The 24,251-nt window shown below is 41.1% G+C and overlaps 1 protein-coding gene across 1 annotated transcript in view; it reads right to left on the minus strand.

Moving 5' to 3' along the window:
* Positions 1-24,251, minus strand: part of slc33a2 (solute carrier family 33 member 2) — a 79,989-nt gene that overhangs the window by 46,565 nt on the left and 9,173 nt on the right. Inside the window, exon 3 of the mRNA XM_080188922.1 lies at positions 9,102-9,249. Coding sequence (XP_080045048.1) covers positions 9,102-9,249 — 148 coding nt within the window. The remainder of the gene's footprint in view (positions 1-9,101; positions 9,250-24,251) is intronic.

The raw sequence follows: 24,251 nt of genomic DNA on the forward strand, positions 1-24,251 counted from the left end.
AATTGGTGAAGCACATCAAATTGTGCTGGATCTTTGTCCAAATTTGCTTTTAGAAGCATGAAACTTAATGAAATTAAGAAACAGCAAGAAACTCTATCTATTAAAAGAATTAAACTAAGGTGAATAGGCTTGAGCTAAGTAGCTTAAGAAACTAACTGAAAATTTTCAGTGGAATGTACGTGGTAATGGTAAAACAGGAGGCTAACTCAGCAAAATAGTTAATGCATATTTCTGTGAAATGAAGAGAGACTGGAATTCAAGGCACAACGTGTTCACAAGCTAACATATATCAAGTTTAGTTAGACACTTTTCCTTCATATTCTTCATCTAACATATGTCCTTTTAACATAACAAGGTATGCTGCATGAAAAATCAGAAGAGCTCACAAATCTATAGTGCTTAATTCTTTTTGTGTAAAGGACCTTGGTTGCAGAGACAATAAAGAATGGCAAGAAAATGTGAGATATTGGGCTCAACCAAGCCATTACTGGTGACCATGATGTGGAGATGCGCTGGATTGGGGCAGGCACAGTAAGAAGTCTCACAACACCAGATTCAAGTCCAACAGGTTTACTTAGTACCACAAGTTTTTGGAGCATTGCTCCTTCATCCAGTGTGTGACACTACCACATTAGATGGGGGAATCCAAACTCAGTAAAAATCTGGAATTCAAAAAATCTAATGAAACCATTGTCAATTGTCATGAAAATCCCATCTGGTTCACTAATGACATTGTCCTTTAGGTGACTTTACATGTTGACTCTTAAATGGCCTAGAAAAGCACTCTGGCGCTGGAGCAAGATGACTTCTTGTGAGCTATCCCCATCATATCTTCTAATTCTAGCTTTTACTCTTGTTCTCTTCAAACTGAACTCTTCTAAAACCCTCTAATAAAGCTCCTTTTTTATGACTGTAACACTATATTCTTTCCTTCTCCCCTAGGTACTCTATGAACAGTTCTGTCTGTATAGCATGCAAGAAACAATACTTTTCACTGCATCCCGATATGTGTGACAATAATAAATCAAATCAAATCAAATCAGTTAAATGGCAATTAGGGATGGGCAATAAACACTGGCCTAGCCAGAGATGCCCATATCCTGTAAATGAATGATAAAAAAAAGTGAAATAGGTTTCAGGGGGACAAATTTATTGCCAAAAATTAGGAGATTAAAAAGACCCGCATTTCAAGATCTCAGGACAGTTAATGAAGTACTTTAAAAGCATAAAAGCAAATTACTGTAGATGCTGGAATCTGAAACCAAAAGATTTTCACAAAGGGTCATTTGGACTCAAAACATCAGATCTTTTCTCTCCTTACAGATGCTGCCAGATCTACTGAGATTTTCCAGCATTTTCTCTTTTACTATTAAAGCATAGTCACTGTTACTATGCTTTCAAAACCAGAAAAAGATCCCAACCTGTTAAACCTGATGCTGTGCATTACGCAATTAGACCTATTTACATGATTCAATAGTGTATGATTTAGTATGGCATATTCAACGTCAACGAACTGGCACTCAAAACAATTTCCAGGGTAACAGGCAGAAAAGTCTGATCCTGGTAGTTAGTGGGCCAGTTTATCAATGTTGTGCTCACTGAGTTGAAAACAGCTAGCGACACTGAAGGATTTTGTACATCAGATCTCCTTTCCTTTCACAAAAAGCGATATTGGCCATTTGTGTGATATCAATAGTATCTTGCACATTAAGCAATTCAACCTTCCAGTAGGTGTACAAAATCCTTTAGTGTCGCTAGCTGTTTTCCATTGGGAATTCATAATTTTCACTGGTCTGAAGAAACGAGGCATCTATTGCCTGCATGATGCACCTGTAAACTGCAGGTTTGTCTGCACAAACCCTGTAGCACCGTACTCATTAATTGTTTTTGGAATGCATGGTCAATTTGTTTATTTACACAGGCCCTTTAAATGCTTTAATGCACATGTGGAATAACTTAAAATATTTGACTTGTACACATCCTATGTGGATACTTTTGGACTGATCATGAATCTAAGAGGGAACATTGCTAACCAGCATAATTAATCTAGACAGGGGGCATCCTGACACTGAAAATGCACTCTGGAGTCATTAGGTCATACATACAAATACACATTATATGTATATATAGTATACACGGCTTTAGTGAGTCTAGTATTAATGTCTAATGTACATGTCACACCACCAATGACACCCAGAAAATATATGTTACAGGTGCACAACAAGCTTCATGCCTGATGCCCAGTCATCCAAATCACGTATGACCAATCTGCAGTGGAAATGCAGCATCACTTTAGTGGCTTCATGATGTTACAGGTGCCTGGTACTCCTCTGTTATTCCTTCCTCCTTCTGGTTGACTAAATATGTCAGCTCCTTGCTCCTTGCATTATTGCCAGTCATACTTTGGTTTGATATCATTCCCCATACACCAGCACATGAATAGGCTAGAGGGAGCCATCACTGCCAAGCCTGATTCTGTCAGGACCTAATGTCCATACACTGCCAGCTACGAATGTCAGGCAGAAATTCGAACAAGGCTTTGCAATGATTTTCTCCTTATCCCTCTGTGCTAAGACCAACTGTAACCTATTGTAGCTAATTTAACATGATCACAGAGAAAACCTTTCTAATCTGTGCAGCTGAACAACTCATGCCGTTAACCAACTCAACCTCCAGAGGGTTGTCTTTCCACTTATGGATTTCATTCAATAAGTCAACGAAAAAAAGCCTCTAATTTAAAGTGAAAAAGGCATAGCAAGGTCCATTAGTGCAAACTATTCTCATCTTTATTTTATTAGTATGTTTTTTTAAGTTTAAATGCCACTCAAGCAGATGCAGATTTCAACCCCATTTTCAAAACCCTTACAACCTAGAAAGTACTTGAGAGTTCCTTGCAGGATAAAGTGGCCCCTTTTCCTTGGTCATCTTATTTTCTCAAGAGTAATGACAGTTATTAGCTTGTAGGCAGCATAAAAGAGCCTCTTACCTCAAACCTGCTAACCTTAATGTGCTGGTAATGATTAGCATTCACCCAGAAACAGGGAGAAAGAGGGAAAAAAAATCACAAATTGTAGATACACCTCTATACTTTTCACTTTTGCCATAAAAAAGTTGCCTTCATTAAACAACTGAAGTTTCCATCTCACAGAAACAGAATATTTTTCTCAGTAGAACCAAGAATGAAAAATGCATGCACACCATGCTTCATGTGTTCATCTGAAATCTGCTATATTTCGTTCCATATGTGCAGGGACAAAATAAAAATTTGCGTAATGTTCAAGACTTTTTTTAGAACAGCCAACCCATTCCCCTCCACTTATATTTCTGGATAAGTACTGAATTATAGATGATGAAATTTTGGGTGCTTCATAACTTTAGATCAAACGCTTTATATACAACAGAATTTAATTTCAACATATCTCCCCATAAAAGAAGCATGGCTGGAGATAGTGGCACTGCACTGTGATGACGTGGGTTGCAGATTGCTCTTTGTTTTAGCTTTTAGCCTTTTTTTCATATTTCTCTGTGATGCAGAAGGAGGCCATTCAGCACATCGAGTCTGCACCAACTCTCTGAAAGAACATGTTAGCTAGGTACACAACCCCCACCCTATCCCCGTAACTCCACATTTACCATAACTAATCCTCCTACCCTACCCATCTTTGGACACTGAGGGGCAATTTAGCATGACCAATTCACCTAACTTGCACATCTTTGGACTGCAGGAGGAAACCAGAGCACCCAGAGAAAATTCATGCAGATACAGGGACAATGTGCAAACTTCACACAGATAGTAGTCCAAGGCCGGAATCAAATTTTTTTGACAGCATGGTAGCACAGTGATTAACACTGCTACTACCTCACAGTGCCAGGGACCCAGGTTCGATTCCCAGCTTGGGTCATTATCAGCATGGAGTTTGCACTGTCTGTGTGTGTGTGAGTTTCCTATGGGTGCTGCGGTTTTCTTCCCACAGTCCAAAAGACATGCTAGTTAGGTGCATTGACCCGAACAGGTGCCAGAGTGTGGCAACTAGAGGATTGTCACAGCAACTGCATTGCAGTGTTACTGTAAGCCTAGTTGTGATACTAATAAACAAACTAGAAGTCGCTTGTTTCATTCTCCTGTTTTTGTTCTTTGTGTTCTTTGGAACATAGTTGAGTAGTTTTTAATACATATTGTAATTAAGGTCAGATATCTGTGATGGGATAATCTTTCTTTTATTGTTATCATTCATTCATACATAATATTTTAACAAATGACTAACGTAGCTGAAATTAATTTCTGTACGGACAATAAAGTGAATTGAATTGAATATGACAGGAAAAAAAACTGAATTAAATATTACCGGAAAATACAGTATTTATTTTACATCAATCCAACCTTGCAGCTCATTAAAGTGTAAACTCAAATGCAGCTGTATACGAAATGAAATACATGGAAGACTAACATAGACAGTGTTTAAGCACTTTTCAAGTGTTCAAGTGAGATGATAGCTAATGAAACAAGGCAAAGGAGTAGTTCAACCTATTGATCCAAAAAAGACTAATTTCCAGCGATCAGTGACCCACTTTTACTGCACTCTCATAATCAGTTTGACGCTCAGTGATACTTGACAAGTCCCGCAGGTTTACAGGGGAGTGCCGGATGCCAAGTCTGCCCTTCCTTCCGATTTCAATGCCAAGCTAAACTACCATTTTTTTCCCATAACAGTTTACTGTTCTCTATGCAGGTTTTACATTTTTCATTGTGCTAAGGTATAAAAGAACTACTGTAACTGCTAGAAGGTCAGATTAAAATTCTGTGTCAATCCAGCAACCTACTTAATGTAAAGATCAAGGTAGTATGGTCTTGACACCTAACACAATTATCATCAGACCACAAGATCTTCTTCTTAGGAGCAGATCCAGGTTATTAGACCCAGCAAGCCTGTAACTTTCAATGTGAGCATGTAATGCTTTTGTAATAAGAAAATGACTATGGAACAGTACACAGGGTATCATGATATCAATACACAGGAGGGCCATTTCATTTACAGATTCTTAAATAAGCTGGCAACTACTAAAATAATACAAAAAGAATGACTTTTTTGCAATTTAAAGCTCAAAATATTAAAACATTGTAATGTATTACATTTCCTCATCATTTCTTTCCACAGTCTATGCTTTGCAACCGTTGTCTTCACAACTGAAAGCAAAGTAAAAATACAGACAGTAAGAGAATTCAATGAAGGAAAAACATATTGTCACTGGTGGCTTCATATGGTTTTTGAGTAGATTTACGTTTGATGGATCTGTGTATACACCTGAACACTTAATTGTCTCTCCATCTGCCTTACACTATAATGATACTTTTAATGTTTAATTTATTATTTTGTTAAGATTTTGAATTTGAATTTTAAATATTCTATCGTTTATATTGTATATACTGTAGATGTTTTCAGATTGGATAATTCAGGTAAACCTATAAAGTTTAAATGTTTCAATGTAACTAACTATTTGCCTTCATATCCTTTGTACAATCACATTAACAGAAAAATGATTCAAATTCTCCTTTTAAAACCTTTAGCAAGGCGAAGTAGGGAGGTCTTGCTGCAGCTGTATAGGGCATTGGTGAGGCCGCAGCTGGAGTACTGTGTGCAGTTTTGGGCGCCGCACCTGCGCAAAGATATTTTGGCCTTGGAGGGAGTGCAGAGGAGGTTTACTAGGCTGATACCGGAGTTGAGGGGGTTGAGCTATGAGGAGAGGCTGAATAAACTAGGCTTGTACTTGTTGAAGTTTAGAAGAATGAGGGGAGATCTCATTGAGACGTATAAGATGATGAATGGGATGGATAGGATAGAGGTGGAGAGACTCTTCCCGCTCAAAAAAGACAGTAGGACTAGGGGGCACAGCCTCAAGATAAAGGGGGGGCGGTTTAGAACGGAGTTGAGGAGGAACTTCTTCACTCAAAGGGTGGTGAATCTCTGGAATTCTCTACCCGTTGAAGTGGTGGAGGCTGCCTCGCTAAATATTTTCAAGAAGCCGGTTGATGGGTTTTTGATAAGAGAGGGGATTAAGGGTTATGGGGAGAGGGCCGGAAAGTGGAACTGAGCCACGACAGATCAGCCATGATCTTATTGAATGGCGGGGCAGGCTCGAAGGGCCAGATGGCCTACTCCTGCTCCTATTTCTTATGTTCTTATGTTCTTCTAAACATTAAGGGCCTGATTTTACCATTTTCATTCTAAGTGCTGAATCTGGGTGCAATTCAGATCCGACTTGGAAATCCCATACACACATACAGGCGTTCCCATACACACTTAGCCTGAAATAAAAATCGCAGGTCTGAATCACGCTGTGGGCGGGGCTTAGCACGCCTAAAATGATCGGCACTCTGAATTGCGCATGCGTAGTTAGAAAAAAAACTTGAAAATCGCGCTGCTGTCACATCGCTCCTAGGCCACAAAAAGCAAATAAAGCGGCCCGGGAGCAAAAAGTGGGAGCGATGGCCCCCACAACATAACTGTCCCCCTTATCCACCCACCCCCCCGCTACCCAGATGAACCGCGGCCCTCTGACCCCTTCCTCCTCCATCAATCGTCCACAGAGCAGACCCCCTGCCACTCCACCCTCCCCAGAGAATGATCAGGCTTCCCTCCCCACCCCCACTCCCCCACCCCGCAGAATAATTGGGCCTGCCCCCCCCACCCCCCAGTGAATGATCAGCCGTTCCTCAAACCCCCCCACCCCCTGCCTCCCAGAGAATGATCAGGCCTCCCCCACCTCACTGCCCCCCCCCCCCCCCCAAGAAAATAATCGGGCCTCTCCCAACTCCCCCTCAGTACAATGATCGGGCCTCCCCCTCACCAGATGACAATCTATTCTCCCTCCCCCCATCCACCAGACATACATCTGACCCGCCTCCTCCTCCCTCCCCATCAGAAAATGATCGGGCCTCCATCTCTCCCCTCCACCACCGACCTGAGTCAGAGAGCCATTAGAAGCTCTGAACGTACCTCCTCAGCAGCTGGAGTGCCCAAAATAGACTTTTTGCCAAGTATGTTAGTTTCACTCGTGGACTCGTGAATGCGATGGTAAAGGGGGAAATGCTGATAAAGTTGGGCGGGCAGTACATTAATTCAATTTAAATGCATGCAAATGGGCACGAATTGGTTTGCTGCCATTCCCAGGCCTCGGTAAAGTGGCCATCTGCGCAGACACAGGTACGGATCGCGTTTATTGCCTCACACCCAACTTTACCACGTTTTTCGCGCCTGCTTTACAATAATAAAATCGGGCTCTAAGAGTAGCAAACTGGATTGATTCCAAGATTAGTCATAATCATGCTATTGGTACTTCTGTAAATATCAGCATTCTTTTATATAGAAAATAACTTACTCTTGATACCACGAGCTTTCATACTGAGATGAACACTATTTCATATTCAGGATGGGCTCCCAGGACCCCAGCGCACTTTTGTAGGTGTGGGGGAAAAGGTGGGGGAGGTGGGTGGGTGAGGTGGAGTGGGGGGCAAAGCATTCTCTGTTTGGAAAGCTCTCCAAATTTTAATTTTTCAGATGGCGGCATTTTAATAAGTATGAGACAGGATTTCCATCCATCTCCAGGTGGTGGTCCTGGCTCTTGAGCTAATGGGCTATCAGAAGCTGGCAACTCTGCACACGAGCGATGCCAAGCAAGGGAGGTGGCCACTATTGGGTGTGGTGTGTGGCATAATGGACAGGGCAGGAGGAAGGGAAAACTGTGGGAGGAAGTGGGACGATCACTGAATGGCAAGAGGGCTCGGGAAGGAAACACCTCTCCTTTCACTACCATCAGCCCAGAGTGTTAAATCTGCCAGGTTACACACTGGCCCATTATGTTGGTATAGTGGCAAGATGAGGCCCCAAAATGGGCAATGATTTCCCATTGAAGAGCTGCAGTTGAAGAAACACACTCATATCACTCTTTCCAGCCCATCTGTCTTCACTAGATAATGCAGGATGTCAACAACCCAGAGGGAAAAAAGGCTAGCAGCAGCAGCCGGAAGAAGTCTGTCCCTTGATTCAACCACTCTCCCCCCAAACCCAGGATCTGCAAATCACCCATGCCTCTCTTGGACCTTTACCCACCACATCTGGAGTCTTTGTGCACCCCCTTCCAGTAAACAATGTGGTATTTCTTTGACCCTTTTGTTTGTGACTTTTTCATGCAGCCTCTTTGGGGTCCAATTTCCCTCTCCTTGGTCTTCTCTCTGCCCTCCATTGTTTGTCATCCTCGTCCACTCCTTGCCCCTCAGCGTGCCACCATGGGCCCTTGCCCTTCTTCCCTCCTTGCATTGCCTTTACTTCACATCTCACCCCCAGACAAACTTCTGGCCATAGCTGTGGTGGCTATATGTGTCCTGGTGCACACAGTGTTGTCCAGACAGACACCAGTGTGTGGCATCAGAGGGCAAGGACACCCAGAATTCCATAACCCCTGGCACAGTCCTGATTCGGAAGGTGACACAGGAGGTCCAGCAGCAAGGGGCTGTCCATGAAGACCAGTTTGGTATGGGTATGGAGGGCAGGAACTGGTCTGTCCCAGCAGAGTGGCGTACAGCACATCAGGAGCAGTGCAGCACCATGACAGTACTGAACTCACCCCAAAGTTTCTTGTAAACTAAGGGCTGCCTTGTGCGCATCACTCACAGAATCACAGAACTATTATGGTGCAGAAGGAGCCAGTTGGCCCATCTTGCCCGCACCAGCTCTCCCAAATGAGCATCATAATCAAGTGCCATTCCCCTATTCTTTCCCCATACCTCATATTCATTAGAAATTGTACTTCAGATCAATATAATTTCACACTGGTGAAAGGCCTGATCAGATGCCAGTGGGCAGCTGTTTTCATGAGGTGCAAATGAATGCAAATAGTGTTCATGCCACCAGCCAGCGATAAAACCAACCAGCCATTAACCTGCCATTGGGAGAATTGCTACTCAATTTTATGCAAGTGGGTTTACGAATTTCTGGACCCCACCAGATTGTCCGCTCCTGCCCACCACCAAACCCACAGTGGGCAGGACGGGAGACTTCCACCCATGATTTTTCTCATGAATAAAATTAATTCTGTGAACTCACTTATACTTTGGCATGATTATGCCACCAAGACATGATCCCAGAACAGAAAATCCCATCGCAACTATTCCATTCCAGAAGCCCAGTGCTGCCACAGAGAAATCGTGCTCCAGTAAGAACAGTGGAAACATGCTCACAGAACCCTGTTCTCCTGGAAAAGAAAACAAAATTTGATGCGGCAATCAATGGAATGATACATTACTTTCTCCTCAGTGAAAATATTGTAACAATTTAAAACGTTGGAAAAATCAGGACCTTTGCATTCTTGATTACTTCCAGATTATGGACATGTTTTATTTCCTAAAATATTTTTTTGACTAAAATAGGGGTTACACTTGGTGGTGTGGGGTGTTTTGGTGATTATCTGGAAGTCACATCCGATTATGACCTTCTTTCTCATTTCATTTCAAACAGAAAGAAACAACAGATGTTAGTGTGACTGGCCTATACTTTCTCCGTTTGTATTCCCTGACTGTTCACAGATTCTTCGTTGGCTATCTAACTCTATTGTGCTATCAATAATAAGTACAGTTAGTGATCTTTATTTAAATTCCGCAAATCTGTCTCACAGACTTAAATAAAACTAATGGGAACAATTTAACTTCACAAAGGAAAAAAAAACAAAAAATGTCAGACTATATTTGAAGTATAATGTTCAGTTCTAGGCATCTTATTTAAGTAAGGATATTAAAGCCCTGGAAAGAGTGCAAAGGAAATTAACTGGAATGCTTTCAGGAATGAGGAATTTAAGAAGCAAGGAGAGATTAGAGAAATTGGGCTTATTCTTCCTGGAGCAGAGATAATTAAGAGGTGGCCTTACTGAGGTGTTCAAAATTATGAAGAATTTTGACAGGATAAAGAAGGGTATTCTGTTTCCACTAGTTGGTCAGTGATTAGGGGATCATAATACAGATGGTCAGCAAGAGAGCTGGAGTGAAATGAGGAGAAAATTCTTTACTCAGAGAGTTGTTAGGATTTAGAATGCGTTGCCTGAGAAAGTGGTGGAGGCGGATTTCATAGGAGGTTTCAAAAGGGAGCTGGATACATATTTGAAAATGATGAATTTAGAGGACTATAGAGATAGGGCTGGGGAATGGGATGACTGGTTAGCTCTTTTGGGAGACAGTGTGGACATGAAGGGCTGAATGGCCTCCTTCTGTGCTGTAAAATTCCAAGATTCTATGATTCTTAAATCAATTGATAGATCATGGATAACTGTGAGGTATAATAACTATCTAACAACAATTGCAAAGTTGTTTCTATCTTCAGTGCAATTTTTGTGAATTTTATTACGTCGAGACAAAGGATCATATTGCTGAACAGAACAATGCAACACTTGGGCATGCAGTAGCAACATCAATCAACCACAAATAAAGTTCCCTTCAATTTATCACAGCCTTTGAAAAAACTGCCCTATTGTGGTGTGACATTTTCCAATTCAATGGTGCTTTCTTTTAAAGAATAAGAAAGTAACAGAGCTTGTCTCAAAGCTGGTATAACAGTAAATTAGAACAAAGTAAAATCGGAAAATTATGTTTATCATGAATTATACTCTCTTCCAAGATTACAACTATCAATATAAACACCACTGAAAACAGTCAGTGACAGTAATTCATCACTTCCTGACTGGGAGTCACAATCATCCAGCTTGTAAGAACTGGTTTGTCTTCTACTTGTGCTGTTACATAAACATCTAATTGTACGATATCATAGTTCTCATAGTTACTCAGTTTGGTCAAAAGAATAGAAAACAACAATATTATTTAAAAGATATGAAACTTGTAAGTATTGATTTTCTAAGAGACTTGAGCTATGACAATGCCATTTCATGGCACGTTTTCCAGCACTGGAGGCAGCTTGCCATTGGCTAAGATCGGCTCCTGCTGAGTTTTATGGCATTTTGTATGGCTCGCCCACTTTGCGGTGGAGGAAATGGGGGAGGGAGGCTTAGATAGGAACGGAAGATCCTGCCGGCGGAAAGGGCCGGAAAATCCTACCCTTGGGTGTACTTGTACGACAAACACCGCAAATTAACAAACAATTAAGCAGGGTTGATCTGCTAAGTTGATCTTTATTGTAAGGGGTTTGGAGTGCCAGAATAAATAAGTCATGCCATAATTGTACAGCACTTTGATGAGATGACATCCAGAATACTGTGTGCAGTTTTGGTCTGCACACTTAGGAAAGGATGTACTTGCATTGGAGATGGTACAGGTAAGGTTCCCAAATTGGTTCCCGGGACGAGGGAGTTGTCCTATCTTGAGAGACTGAGTAAATTAGGAGATTAGAAGATTGAGTGATAATCCCTTTGAAACCTACAAAATTCTGAAAGGGCTCGATAGGGTAAATGCAGACAGGTCATTTCTGCTGGAGAGTATAGCACAGTCTCGGGATAAGAGGCCAATCATTTAGGACTGAGATGAGGAGAAATTATTTCATTCAAAAGGTTTTGAATCTTTGAAATCCTTTACCCCATAAGGCTATGGATGCTCCATCGTTGAATGTATTTAAGTCTGGAATAGACAGATTTTTTTGGTCTCTCAGGGAATTAAAGGATATGCTGTTTGGAAAACAGAGTTGAAGGCCAAGATTAGCCAGTGTAGTATTGGAGCTATATTGCGGTTCCTTCACTGTTGCTGGGTAAAAAGCCTTGAACTCCCTCCCTCACAGCATGGTGGCTGTGCTGTGGAGTGTAATGGTTCTAGAAGGCAGCTCACCACCACTTTCTCAAGGGCAATTAGGGATTGGCAACAAATGGTGGTCTAACTAGAATTGCCCACATCTCTTGAATGAATTAAAAAAGACCATGTACAGACAGGTCATGCTTACAAAACTCAAAACGCACTGTCCAACATTAGATGTGACTGCGGTTGATCTTCATTTGCTACATAATCCTCAGAGTGCTAAAAATTACACTCACAACCAATTTAAAATTGTCAGTCAGGCTGGCAGTGTGGTGTATTAGCATGTACTGGAAATGATAAACATTAGTCAGTCCAAAGATATGCGGGTTAGATTGATTGGCCATGCTAAATTGCCCCTTAGTGTCTCGGGATATGTAGATTAGAGGGAGTAGCAGAGTAAATATGTGGAGTTACGGAGATAGGGCCTGGGTGGGATTCAATAGGCCAAATGGCCTCCTTCTGCATTGTAGTGTTTTTATAATTTATATGATTTCTATGATTAATACACAGGGTCCTATTCATTGGGACAGAAATAACATGTAAACATATTACTTCTGTTTCAGCTGAACAAAATCAGTAATAACCATTTACTGGTTCGTTCCTCAGGGCAATGCGTTACCAATAGGACTCAAGATACCTGGTTCAAATTTTCAAACAGTGCTTGACAGTTAACCGCCAGTCACCATTAACTGATGCAGCTGCCAAGGCAATGTCTCTTCCATTCAGTCCACTTGCCAACCACTCCACACTGTTTTCTTACACAATATAAAGTTGTTGTTTTCCCTGACATTGCAAATTGTCCTGATGAGTCCAAGATATAAAGTTTTGACAAAATGCCTTTTATTAGCAATAGAGTAAAAACCTACTCCTAAAATTTCTTCAAATGCTGGCAATTTTGTAAATGTAGTAATCCAGACAGATTACCTGTTGGGTGACTATTTTTAGTAATCCATCTGGTGCTGTTGTAATTGTGGATTTTTGGATTACTGCTAAATTCTGGCCCTATTGGTCACTGAAGCTGCAATTGGGACTTGTAACATGGTGCTATGATACAGTACATTAACTGTGCGATGGACATAAAGGGAAAGTAATCCTTGCAAAGTAATCCCCTTCTGGTACCTTACTCTTATTATGGTCTAATGACAGAAAATTACTTCACTCAACTAAGATTTACTATAATCAGTTTCTGTGTACTTCACTGTTACACATTATTCTCAGAAGCAGATTAGCCAGTCACACCTCTTTAAATCTTCTCTCAAATACATTACATTTTTTATTAATACCAATGCTGAGACAAAAACTATTTTCTGTGTCATAATAGCTTCCCCTACTGGACATACAGTGAACTTCAAGCTTGAGAATTTCCTATTTCATGCTGTGGTATCAACTCCTGTATCAGACTTAACTTTTTAATGTCATTTTTGCAACAGTTTTTGGACAAAGCGAGTGCTGATCTGAAACACAGGTCCATCCTTAACTGAGACTGGAACAGTGTTGCATTGGATTGTCGGTATACTTGTATTCAGTTCTGAACTTAATAACCATTAGCAAACACAGCTCCCCAAGATTGACTACACCTTAATTATAACATTTTGAAGCACATCACTGTTTCCACTGACATATCAATGTCCATTAGTCTCTCCTGCCCAGTGGGCAAAAAATATATTTTTTTGGCTACATTATGCTGGTTACTGACACTGGGTGCACAGTCTTAGGTTTAACCGTGTGTTCAATACACACATGCTGCCAAATAAATTGCAGGGTTATGTACTCATATCATTCTGTCATAACTTAAGCACAGAGAAGAAGGTTTTGCAATGTCACATTGCCATCCTCCCTGGAGTCAGAATGAGCATCACAAAGCATGATAATTTTTGCTGCAGCAAAGTGCCCTGTTAATTTGACTTGCCTTGTAGAATCTCTACAGTGCAGAAGGAGGCCATTCAGTCCTTCAAGTCTACACTGACCACAATCCTACCCAGACCCTATTCCCGTAACCCCCTGATGCTAAGAATTAATTTAGCATGGCCAATCAATCTAACCTGCACATCTTTGGACTGTGGGAGGAAACCAGAACACCCACATTGACATGGGGAGAAGGTGCAAACTCCATACACACAGTGACCCAAGGGCAGAATTGAACCCAGGTCCCTGGTGCTGTAGGCAGCAGTGCTAACCACTGTGCCACTGTGTCACCCATCATTCAACTAGAAGTTGGTGAACAGGGTCAAAAGAGCAGGCAGCTCTTAGTGGATGAGAAAGATGTGGAGGTAAAATGGAGACAGAAATGTAAAAAAATTTAAAAAAGACAAAGAATTAAGGCTACAATAGGAAGGAAACAAAGGAGTAGGTTTAGTTTGTGAGCAAGGCATGAGGGAGTGATGGGTGTGAGGGGAAACGGCAGAGGCTATTTACTAGACAGAAAAAAACATGCACACCTTGCATCTTTGGTAGAGGTGAGGGTAGAGGATGAGGGATTTAAGCAGATAATTGGGAATAAAAAACAGGAGCCAGGGACAATACTTTTCCCTTAGATGTTCAGGGAGTATTGAGGTTGGGCAGTGGACATTGATTATTTTTTAGTGGACAGTACCTAACAACTGTGGACCACTATGTGTGGGAAACAGAATGGAATTCCATATTTAGATGTCTAACAAGCTCAAAGCAGATTATTAAACTAATTGTTCAAAAAGAACCTTGCCATAAACAAATGAGTTTTCATCTCTCCAATTTTATTTTAGAGTTTTCATCAAAAATGACTTCCTTGAGAATATTTTATAGAACTGGGAAATCCAGCTTAGTTTCTCAATTTTATTCAATCATCCAAGGAATTTACATTATTGGAACATAGTGGAAGATTTAAGTAAGTCAAAGTGACGGCTTTTCCACAATTAAACAAATCAATCTAACAATACAGAAAGTCCTGAATTTGAAGAGCAGGACATGCAGTATCTAACAGCACTTGTCACAGCATAAATCTGAATTCAATGCATCCTATCATTATAGCAGTTGGCCTCCCCCCTCTCATCGCCTCTTACTGAAATTAAAAGGTGAAACTTATTGCACAAAATCCTGACATCCTGGGTGCCCGTCAATGTGGAGAAGAGTATCTGGGAACTTTGGAGACGGCTATCTTGACAGCTACTTGTGCAGAACTAACAATAATTACCATTATATAGACAAACCATTGGCCTGTCTACTTTTTCTTCCTTTTCTTTTGCCCTGGAAACATTCCCTAGTACTGACCCTTAAGGTACCCCATGCAGTATTTTTCACTACCCAGTTCAGATTTCAATCCTCTGGAGTGTATCATGGCTACATTTCTTTTGTATCCGTTTCTGAATTTTTCCATTAATATGAGGATATGGTTTGAGCAAATGAAGAGATTCAGAGCAGCACATGAGTCTATATCAGTCCACTTCATTGTCATCTCCACAAGATTAATGTGGAGATGACAATGGTTAATGTAAGATCTGAAGTTACTAAATTAATAGAGATAATTCTCAAGATTGTTCTGAATATCTGAAGACATTATTCTATCTCTTATTGTCAGCCGTATTGACTCAACTCGTAACACCCTTGCTTCTGAATCAGAAGTTGTGGGTTGAAGCCCCATTCCAGAGACTGGAGCACAAAAACCCAACAGTATGTGAAACTTTGTGTGCAAAATAGTCTGGCAGCTATTTTAAAGTATTTAATATAATGTGGCACAGTAGTTAGCCCAGCTGCCTCACACTGCCAGGGACCTGAGTTCGATTCCTGGCTTGGTGCACTGTCTGTGTAGAGTTTGCATATTCTCCCCATGCTTGTGTGGGTTTCCTCCGGGTGCTCCGATTTCCTCCCACAGTCCAAAGATGTGTGAGTTAGGTAGATTGGCCATGCTAAATTCACCCTTAGTGTCAGGGGGCTAACTAGGGTAAATGTATGGAGTTATGGGGATAGGGTCAGAGAGGGATTGCGGTCAGTGCAGATTTGATGGGCTGAATGGCCTCCTTCCTCTGCACTGTAGGATTCTATGATTTGTAATGTTATCGAGAGGCTTGATAAGATGTAGCATAAATATTGCATTGTTATTAAATTTATGTTAACTTCATCCTGATATTGCATTCTGTATCCTAACAATATCTGACCTTGCACCACTTTGCCTGTTGAAAGCAGAGTGCCAAGCATGAATAAATTTATTCACCAGACAGTAAAATTGGATTGCGTGACCTTTAATTGAAGTTGTCATGTCCAGTTATTTTAACAGTGCCGCATCAATAATGTTTGGATGTTAGCTATTGATTTAGTCTGGATCAGAAATAAACACCTGAAATCAAAGTTCCCTTCTGAAGTGAAATGTGATATTTGTTTTTTTTTAAAAAGAGGGGGGCGCGTTTTCTCCATTATATTGTTTTTATATTCCTTCACATCATAGTTGAGATGTTTACCAGTGGTAAATCTGGTGCTGCTTAGAATCACTATCAATGCAAATGAAAATAAAATGCATCCACATTTCTAATTGTAACAATACAGCACTGTAGATTGCAATGATGCAGCACTCAAATCACTACATAATTAAATAGCAAAAGGAAAAAGAAATATATATATATACACAAAACTGTTGACTAGGGTTTTGTGTGTTGCAAAAGCAATGTTACCTCCACAGATTCATGTTTTAGATGGAAATAAATACAGACACCAGGGCAACTCAAAACATCACAGTCTCAAAAGTTAACTAGGTTCTTGTTTGATGTATGTCTGTCCGGTGATTTGCATGAAGTAACGGTAAAGGGCCATCCAAAATTATCATTTTATTCCACAAGCAGAATGTGCCTTCACAATTTGATGAACTGTATAATGAAAGGACAACTAGGCCCTTTTCACATTACATGAAACACAAGTCCATCCATGGATTTAAAATGATTTACGGCAAACAGTAAGGCTTATAGAGTGATCCATAGGCCATGACCAAAGACTGGGCCTTCTCAGCTCAGCCACTCAGAAACAGAGGGCTTTTTGTTTTCTCTGTAAATCTTGTGCTCATCAGGGGATGTTAGTGAAGGAGACTGAAACACAACCTAATTTTAGCATGCAGTGTTAGACTAATGACTTCCAGGTTAGGTGTAGAAGAAAGATATACAGCATTTTTTATATTCTGCCAATGCACTACTTTTGAAATGCAGTCATTGTTGTTGCATAGGCAAGCATGCTAACCAAACTGCAAGATCCCACAAGGAGTAATGAGATAAAGGACCAGTTCATCTATTTCTGGAGAACATTAGTTAAGAGGCAATAACTAGCCATGACATGAGATCTCTGTGCTCTCGATATAGATTTATAGGATTTTCTGCCTCCAACAGACATATCTTAGTCTAACATCCCATCCTAAAGGTGAGTATTGCATTGATAAATGCAGTACTAATCTTCCCATCTCTGTTCAACAATGTGTTCAGAAACAATGATTTGAATGTTACGAAGAAATGTAGAGAAAAAAATTAATAGCCTGAGAAAGAAAGGTTTGGTCTTAAAATCAAATGACAGAAATTGTACGAATGATCACAACATTCAGATTCCTGGCTGATTCTGCCAGTTTAAGTATTAGAAATGCATCCATATCCCATGGTACCCATATCAAATTGCAGAGAGAAGTGGAATCTCTCATCCTACTTGTTGCTTCTGACTCCAGAATAAAAACATGGTAATATGGATGCTGATATCCTAAGATAAAGACAGAAAATATGGGGAATGCTCAACAGCTCAGCAGCTTCTATAGAGTAACAGGGTTAATATTTCACTGGGGAGGCAATGACCTAGTAATATTATCGCTAGACTATTAATCCAAAAACTCAGCTAATGTTCTGGGGCTCTGGGTTCAAATCTCACCATGGCAGCTGGTGGAATTTGAATTTTAAAAATATCTGAAATTAAGAATCTACTGAAACCATGGTTGATTGTTGGAAAAACTCATCTGGTTCACTAATGTCCTCTAGAGAAGGAAATCTGCTCTCCTTACCTGGTCTGGTCTATGTCTGACTCCAGAGCAAGAAGTTTCACAACACCAGGTTAAAGTCCAACAGGTTTATTTGATAGGAAAAGCCACTAGCTTTCGGAACGCTGTTCCTTCGTCAGCTGAGTGGAGAATGGAACTTAAACAAATATAAAGCCAGCAATAAAGTAATGAAGCTGGGAGTCAGGCACGTAGAGATAGGATGAAGGCGGCAAGACTAAATTATATCTTTCGGTTTTGTTGAAAGATTCTTTCTTTCATCGGGACCCCTGGAGTCTTGTCTTTCCAATGGTCCTGGGACTGATTTCCAGGCAGAGCACTGCAGGACTGTTTCTGGCCACTGTGCCTGGCTGGGGTGGGGAACTGTCAGGCAATCTGACTGACTGAACAGTCTCATGGGCAGGACTTCCTAAAGATGGCTGGAAGTCCCATCCACTGCCAATCAGTGTGTGAGATTAAATAGCAGTGGGCTTTTAAGAACTGGTGGTGACATGTTTTGTGCCAACTCTCAGGATGGCAAGTGCCAATCGCTCACCATCTTTAAAATCTTACCTAGAATCTAGTCTAGAATAATGAATTACATTGAAAGAGAAGGCCATGGACTTGTACTTAACTAACTTTGAACACTTGGTACAATTAGGAAATATAAGAGTATTGCAGTCAGGACTTTCAAACACTATTTTATCATCTTCCGCAAAGACAAAAATTGTTCAATCACCAATCTGCAAGGAGGCTTCAGCCTGAGTTAAGGATATTGTCAAATGGCTTTTCATTATACTTTTCTTGTTTATATTTATATTCTATACTGGTTTTGCGTCATTGCAGTTTGCTGTTGATTTGTAAATTCGGACTGAGCTAAAGAAAAGCATGCACGCCTTAACTTTACTGCTGACTGGTTCAGTGGGCATCTTGAAAGCTGCCTTTTGTTTTGAAGAGCACAGCAATTTGAGGATGCACACTCATGCCAGCTCATAACTCGCACCACGTAACAATGTCTGTAGTACTGATTGTAATGTAGGCACCACATATACAGGACAGTATCAACTCATTCATAGATAAATCCTGTTAAGTTTGCCATGCAACTGTAATGCAGAGAACAGACAAGATCATTCTGTCTTTAAAATGTCTATAACTAACAGATAAGCAACTGAAATCCTGAAATACTATGAAATTTACAACCCGGCTCTACGTTCATTAATGCCAAACTCCTGCACTTCCCATATATTTCACACATATTCCACCAGAGGTTCCTGAACAAATGATTACGTAAGAACTAGTACAGGAGTAGGCCATCTGGTCCTCAGGTCTGCTCCACCATTCAATAAGATCATGACTGATCTTTCCATGGACTCAGCTCCACTCACCCGCCCGTTCACCATAATCCTTAAAATTTTTACTGTTCAAAAATTTATCTATCCTTGCCTTAAAAACATTCAGCGAGGTAGCCTCAACTGCTTCACTGGAATTCCACAGATTCACAACCCTTTGTGTGAAGAAGTTTCTCCTCAACGCAGTCCGAAAATTGCTCCCCCTTATTTTGAGGCCATGCCCCCTAGTTCTAGTTTCACCTGCTAATGGAAACAAATTCACTGCTTCTATCTGATCTATTCCCTTCATAATCTTATATGTTTCAATAAGATCGCCCCTCAATTCTTCCAATTCCAACGAGTATAGCCCCAGTTTACTCAGTCTCTCCTCATAAGCCAACCCTCTCTACTTTGGAATCAACTTAATGAACATCCCCTGCACCCCCTCCAGTGCCAGTATATCCTTTCTTAAGTAAGGAGACCAAAACTGTATACAGTACTTTAGGTGTGGCCACCAGCACCTTACACAGCCACAACATAACCTTCTGTTTATTAAATTCCATCCCTCTAGCAATGATGGATAAAATTCCATTTGCCTTCTTAATTACCTGTTGCACCTGCAAACCAACTCCTTATGATTCTTGCACAAGGACACCCAGGTCCCTCTGCACAACAGTATGCTGCAATTTTTTACCATTTAAATAATAGTCCATTTTGTTGTTATTCCTACCAAAATGGATGACCTCATATTTATCAACATTGTACTCCATCTGCCAAACCCTTGCCCACTCACTCAGACTATCTACATCCCTCTGCTGACTTTCAGCATCCTCTGCACACTTTGCTCTGCCACTCATCTTAATGTCATCTGCAAATTTTGACACACTATACTTGGTCACCAATTCCAAATCATCTGTGTAAATCATAATCATTGCAGTCCCAACACTGCTCCCTGAGGCACACCACTAGTCACTGATCGCCAACCAGAAAAACACCATTTACCTCCACTCTTTGCTTTCTGTTAGTTAACCAATCCTCTATCCATGCTAATACATTACCTGTAACATCTCGCACCTTTATCTTATGCAGCAGCCTTTGGTGTGGCACCTTGTCAAATGCCTGCTGGAAATCCAGATACACCACATCCATAGGTTCCCCATTGTCCAGTGCGCACATAATGTTCTCAAAGAATTCCACCAAATTAGTCAAGCACGACCTGCCCTTCATGAAGCCATGCTTCGTCTTTCCAATGGGACAATTTATATCCAGATGCCTCGTTATTTCTTCCTTATGATAAATTCAAGCATTTTCCCTACTACAGAAGTTAAGCTAACCGGCCTATAGTTACCCGTCTTTTAGCTACCTCCGTTTTTAAACTGTGGCGTCACATTTGCTGTTTTCCAGTCTGTGGGAACCACCCCAATCTGCAGGAACAAACACTGGTAAGACTAAACAAAAAGTATACCACCAGAGGGAGTAGACATACACTTCATAAACAGAAATCTCCTTTCCCACCAGAGGGAGCTCCATGGCAAACACATTAGTTTCCTCTGTAACCATGAGGTCATCCAAACTCTTAACTGTTCCTAATTCACACTGTTCTGTTCACTCATCACCCCTGTTCTCGCCGTCCAAGAATGTCTGCCAGTCTCCATTTTAACATTTTTAGCTTTGTCTTCAATTCCTCCATGGTCTGGCTCATCCCTAACTCTATAACCCGCTCCAGTACTACAACCAACCAAAATATCTGCACTTATCCAACGCTCCTCTTTTGCACACCCCCAACTCTCATCACTCCATCTCTCGTGGCCTTGCTTTAAGCTGCTGAGGCCTAAAGTTCTGTAATTTCCTCCCTAAATCTCTATCTCTCTACTTCTTCAGTATATTCCAAAAATATTTCTCATTGACAAAACTTTTGATCACTTTTTCTCTGCTATCTCCTTATGTGGCTTGATAATATTTCTGTGAGGCACCTTGGGACATTTCATGACTTTAATGACATGATGTAATTATAACTTGTCGCTGTTTCCAAAAAAGAAACAAACTGGATATTTATTGTATCAACATTAATAAAGTAACAACATTATTAATGAAAACATGTCAGAAAACGAAATTTCTAAAGCCAACAAAATCTAATTCCCCAATTGATTCAATTAGTAAATTGTCTCTACCGTGAGAATGAGCATTTCTGGTGAGGAAGATATCAGGCTCAGCCCTGAGTTTACTATAGTAGTTTGGACCTACAATTTGACAACTGAGCTAGCTTCCCAGAGAACATTGCATGAAGCCAATATTGTCTGATATTTTATCATTTTCCTAATAATTTTCAGCACAAACTCTCTTCATACTCTCTGCATATCCAAAGGTACCGAAGGCTGCTAACCAATAGAGAAATCATAGAAACCCTACAGCACAGAAAGAGGCCATTCGGCCCATCAATTCTGCACCGATCACAATGCCACCCAGGCCCTACCCTCATATCCCTTCATCCCTCTAACCTACGCATCTCAGGACACTAAGGGTAATTTTAGCATGGCCAATCAACCTAACCCGCACATCTTTGGACTGTGGGAGGAAACTGGAGCACCCAGAAGAAACCCACGCAGACACGAGCAGAATGTGTAAACTCCACACAGACAGTGACCCAAGCCGAGAATCGAATCCAGGTCGCTGGAGCTGTGAAGCAGCAGTGCTAACCACTGTGCTACCATGCCACCCTGTGCTGCCGTACCATGTACAGTGATGTGTGTATTTATTTTTTGACATGCAATGCTCACATCATTTCTCAACTGGGCAATCTGTGAACTGTGGGGAGGATGTCCCTGAGAGTAGAGATGTTCAGGGGGCTTGACAAGGTACGTCAACATGTGCAAGGAGAAGTATTGAAACAATTGAAAATGACGGTGCTCTGGTTGCAATTCTTTTCTCTACTAGTGAACATTTTAAAGATGTATTATGGGGTAAATTCTATTTTTGGTTTAATATAACATAATGAATAATGTCACACTTAGGTAGAAATCATCTCAGTTGGTGGCAAGCTTGCAAGTCATGATGTGGATATGCCGGCGTTGGACTGGGGTAAACATAGTAAAAAGTCTGACAACACCAGGTTTAAGTCCAATCGATTTATTTGATTTATAGTGATTTATTTGATTTATAGTGCGTTTACTATCAAATAAATCGGTTGACTTAAACCTGGTGTTGTCAGACTTTTTACTAAGCTTGCAAGTGGGCAGGGCCTTAGATAGGATAGTGACCTAGCTGAATCCCGCTGTCTTCCCACTTCTGCCAGAATTAAGTTCTGGGCAAGAAAGCCCATTTTTGGCATACTCATCCCCACACTAATTGAAACCCTTAAGTAGACAACAAATGACCAATAAGGACCTTATTGATTCCTGCCCATGCTGCCAATTCCCCTGCACACCTCTCCCGGTGACACCCTCCCCACATTACGTACTCCTGGCTTGGACTGCTCCTTGATTCTGTGCCTGTCCTTCCAACAGCAACTAGAGTCTCCCTCGTGGCACTACTTGCACAAGACCTGCAAACCTCTGATTGGCAGAATGAGACACCGAAAGCCTGAACAAGATTCTGGCCCACCATATGGTTAAGCTGAATTTTTTGTTGTAATCTGAGGCAGGAGGTTCAAATCCTGATGGAGACAAGTGCAGAACCAGAGAGGTGGGAACATTAGTGCCACTGGGCAGTATGCCAATTTGACGTTGCCGCTTCTACCACCACAGATCTTGCTCAGAATGGGACAAGGTAGGACCTGGCAACTCACATAATTTGAATAGCTGGTCGACTGAGTAGTTGACAAATTCATTGGCAGCTTATCAATGTTTGCCAAGTTTTGTTTGGGGCTGCACAGGGTCACTAGATGGATCAGAGCCATTCCAGGTTCACAGTGGCAGCAACCTAATAGGGAGACAATCATGGATGTATCATGAAATTAGGTACGCCCATAAAAGGGAGCAGGGCTGGGAGGGGCCATTCAGGCAGATGCTATCAGATGAGCAGAGTTAATGGAGCAAGTGGTCTCTATTTTTTGAGAGTGGATGAGACTCTCCAGGGATGGTGGGGCCATAAGTTGCTGGAGTGGAGAGGGTGGGGGTTAAGAGATTATTGCGAAGGTGCAACATGGAATTAAGATTTTCAGAGATTGGATCAAGTAGAAATAAGGATTAACATCTTCACGCTCTCAGGAGCAGAGGCAGATTTGGCCATGGAAGACAGAAGGGAGGAATGAAGGGCAGGAAGGCAACGGAAGCCATATCTGCAGCATTGTGTGTACCACTGAATAAGACATTACCTGGACATGTCAGACAATCAGTGCCACAGGAGATTGTGCTTATATAGGCCTATTGGTGTAACTGGCATTCATTCCATGCCTCTTTGTGTTATCAATGCCATTAACCAGCCCGTGCTAGACAGTGTAGCATGTCAGTATGCTTTTTCATACATCTCTTCAAAGTGCTACCACACATAACTCTTCATGAACTTAATTATTCTCTCAATGGAGACGCACATGCACTTAAAACCATGTGACATCACGGCACACAGAAGCAAAATGAAGCCCTCCAGTCTCGGCTCATGACCCCAAACTGCCTCAGGGAAACACTGGTATGTTAGGTAGTAACATGAGTCTGAATGTAGGAACACAAGAGATAAGAGCAGGAGTAAACCATACTGCTGTTGAGCCTGCTCTACCACTCAATATGATCATGGCTGACCTTGGGCTTCAACATCTCTCTCCTGAACACTCTCCATATCTCAATTCCCTGAGAACCAAAGATTTGTCTGTTCCAACCTTCCAAACAGTCAATGACAGAGCTTTCACAAACCTCTGAGATAGAAAATTCCAAAGCCTTCCATTTCTCTTGTTCCAAGTAACAATCTAATGAACCTCTTCTAAATTGTCTCAAATGCAAGTTTATCCTTATTGAAATATGAAGACCAAAACTGCATACACATTCCAGGCATGATCTCACCAAAGCCCTGCACAATTGTAGCAAGATCTCCTTATTCTTAATCCCCTTGTAATAGAGGTTAACATGTCATTTGCCTTCCTAATTGCCTGCCATACTTACATGGTCACTTTCTGTGTTCCAAGAAGCAGACACAAGTCTATCTAAATATCAATATTTACAAATTCTGCACCATTTTAGAAATA

Source organism: Carcharhinus amblyrhynchos, chromosome 5, assembly GCF_965287045.1.
Source record: "Carcharhinus amblyrhynchos chromosome 5, sCarAmb.v2.hapA, whole genome shotgun sequence".
Taxonomy (NCBI): domain Eukaryota; kingdom Metazoa; phylum Chordata; class Chondrichthyes; order Carcharhiniformes; family Carcharhinidae; genus Carcharhinus; species Carcharhinus amblyrhynchos.